At 42.2% G+C, this 2,811-nt stretch overlaps 1 protein-coding gene across 3 annotated transcripts in view; it reads right to left on the bottom strand.

Annotated features, from left to right (window-relative positions):
• Window positions 1–2,811, bottom strand: part of LOC108754857 (serine/threonine-protein kinase tousled-like 1) — a 184,432-nt gene that overhangs the window by 4,924 nt on the left and 176,697 nt on the right. For all 3 annotated transcript variants that reach the window (XM_018497484.1, XM_018497486.1, XM_018497485.1), the window contains 4 exons: window positions 2,362–2,506; window positions 987–1,203; window positions 463–561; window positions 96–254 (listed from right to left, as the gene is read on the bottom strand). In XM_018497484.1, the coding sequence (XP_018352986.1) occupies window positions 96–254; window positions 463–561; window positions 987–1,203; window positions 2,362–2,506 (620 nt within the window). The remainder of the gene's footprint in view (window positions 1–95; window positions 255–462; window positions 562–986; window positions 1,204–2,361; window positions 2,507–2,811) is intronic.

Raw genomic sequence — 2,811 nt, 5'->3', positions numbered from 1 at the left:
GCTGTAATGCAAATTTGATTTGTTCCTCTAATAAATTCTCGCACAGGTCCGGAAACAAGTCCGACTCTGTTCTTATCTCTCACTTGATCGCTCACCTCATTAGTTCGAAACTGATGCACAGATGATTCCTGAAGTAAAAATATTCTAGCATGTGTATCACATTGTGCTGCGAGTTCATCTCTAAATCCTTCTTTCTGAGATGTTCCAAGATTCTCACTTCGATGAGAGCCTGGTGATGGAATCTCTTCTTGTTTCTGCGAAGAACAAGTGAAAGCCGCGATGTTTAAAATGTGTAAAAAAAATTACGCGACACGCTCGGAAAGCGGACACGTTCGGAAAAATGCCGGATGTATCGGACATTATTCATTGCGGACGCGCCATGTTTTTTTTTTTTTTTTTTCCAGATCATAATTCACTGATCTGAGTCATCGCGCGAGATGAGTGAGTGCCGTTTCCACGTACCTGATAATCTTGATGGCGATATGCTGTCCCGTTTTATGATCCAACGCTCGGATCACCTGACCGAAACTTCCCTTGCCGATCACCTCCAGGATCTCGTATCTGAGTGCACGCAAGTTTCCAATTCTTAACGTACGTACGAATAAACAAGGCGAGTGGACAAACGGGGATGTAAGAAAGGGGGATGCGAGAAGACGAGCGCGCTCTTATAATTGCTGATCCCGTTTAACCGTGTAGATCGTTCACGCGAGGAGAAAATTCGTCGACGAATATTTTTACTTACAGTCTTGCGATTTATTGCAATTCGCGCATGTTTAGACATATACAACTGTACGCACAGCTATGAATTTCTCCTCTCGAGAGTAATGCAAGTGCGCGCAATTGCGAGATTCCATTGCTAGCTATGCGGTCTAGCTAGTATACTCGGCGAAATAAACATCGTGCGCGAGCGGCGGTGACAATTAGGGACAGAAGGGGGAAAGTTGCGTTGAGGTTTGACGGAAGAGGACAAACGGGTGCTCACCCACCTGTAAGAGATATGATCGTGCAGGACTTTGTTGTAACTGCCGTTTTCATCGTCGTAACCGCCATTCTGGGAGGAGACCTCCTCGCCGTGGATTTTGTGGGCCGACAAACCCAGGTACCAAATCTCCGAGTACTTCTCGATCTCGGCACGCTCGAATTCCGTCAGTCTGGAGCCGTAATACTTCACCGCCTCCTGGGGCGTCATGGGCAGTCTCCCAGCTATTTTTTCCACGAAGAAAAAACACATGAGGCCGGCTGCGTACTTCAGGGAGTCCGCGAGAGTTACGTAAGTCTCCGACGATTCATAAATTCTTTTTTCGCTACCAGCGGAACGTCTTTGCCAATCGCACGCACACATCGCATCGTAGTATAAGCCTGTCCAATTTGAGCTCCGGAGCCAAAGCGATCGACGCAAAAAATTCAATGTGGATTAAGATTTCGGGGACTATGAAGCGTTGATACGCATCTGAGTGATCAACGCTTATCAACACTTTATAGTATCTAAAATCTTACATTGATTCTTTTTTTGCGTCGATGGCTTTGCGATTGGCTGAAATTGGACAGGCCTGGTATAGAGCCTTTCCTTTAGTCTGTTCTTGCACTAAACTGCACTAGAAATCTCTCTCTCGCTTTCGACAAATGTCGAACATATACCCATTTCACTTTAAGTTCCAAAAGTGTACGTCTGGTGTTCAGACCTTCTGATTAATTTCGGCTACAGAATGCGCTCAATTTCGAATAAGTAATATTTACAGTAATATTTACTCCTAATTTGCAAAGCAAAGTTTAAAAAGGACAATACAAGATGTATAATGTCGTAAAAATGGAATAATTACTTTTATTACTATCAAATCGAAATACATTTCGATCCATACCTTAGTTTTTTTCTCATCAGTTATTTTCAATTATAAACTAAAAAGCTGTAATACAGATATAATAACTGATAAAGACGCAAATGTGGATCGAAACGCATTCTTTTGATTTAGTAGTAAAGGTAATTGTGCACTTTTGCAATGCCGTATCTTGCATTGCTCCTTCTTGTACGTTTTTTTTTTTTTTTTTTTTTGTTAAATAATGCGCTCAATTTTCATTAAACCGTGTAAAACTGTACTTATTTGTTCGCCAAGTAAACCGAGAACCGCTTTTCCCAGAAGTATGAATAACATCTCTTATATATGCCGTAATCCTACATTGCCTGCAATTCACGTCAACGTAACAGCGCGTTCCGTATGTTCAAATGCGTATCCACGACGTCTTAAATACGCAATTCGGCCGACGGTGTATTAAATGATAGCTCGGCACGACCGGCACGTTTCCCCACACTTGGGCCGTATATGGTATCGCGATTTTCACGTAATCATAGAGTTTCTCACGTACCGTATACTTCGGGGGAAGTTGCGCTGATGGGTTCATGCAGCGGCATATTGTGGATGTTGTTGCTCGTGCTGTTAGAATTGTTCGCATTATTGTTGTCCGTCTTGTCCACTCGCGTCGGCTTGCTGTTGAAAAAAGACGGCAGTTTCTGAAACAGACGAAAGGATTTTTCTTTACGTACGAGTTTGAAAATCGCGTTGTGAAAATTTATAACGCCGCATTTAAACGAAAGCTCGCAAATTTATCTGCCCACGTTGCAGTGACTCGATTTTTTTTAAGGTACATAACATTCGGTTTCTCAAGAAGAAGGATATTCGCTATAATTCCAACATAAAACTTGAACAAATAAAAGAAATAAAACTGATCAAATGGCGCGTGTCGAGAGTAAATATATTCAATTAATTTTTAAGAGGGGCACATCTCCGAATTCCAAAGAGAGTTTAGCTTCTTACG

Source organism: Trachymyrmex septentrionalis, unplaced genomic scaffold (assembly GCF_001594115.1).
Source record: "Trachymyrmex septentrionalis isolate Tsep2-gDNA-1 unplaced genomic scaffold, Tsep1.0 scaffold81, whole genome shotgun sequence".
Classification (NCBI taxonomy): domain Eukaryota; kingdom Metazoa; phylum Arthropoda; class Insecta; order Hymenoptera; family Formicidae; genus Trachymyrmex; species Trachymyrmex septentrionalis.
This window is presented reverse-complemented; position numbering and strand designations above follow the sequence as displayed.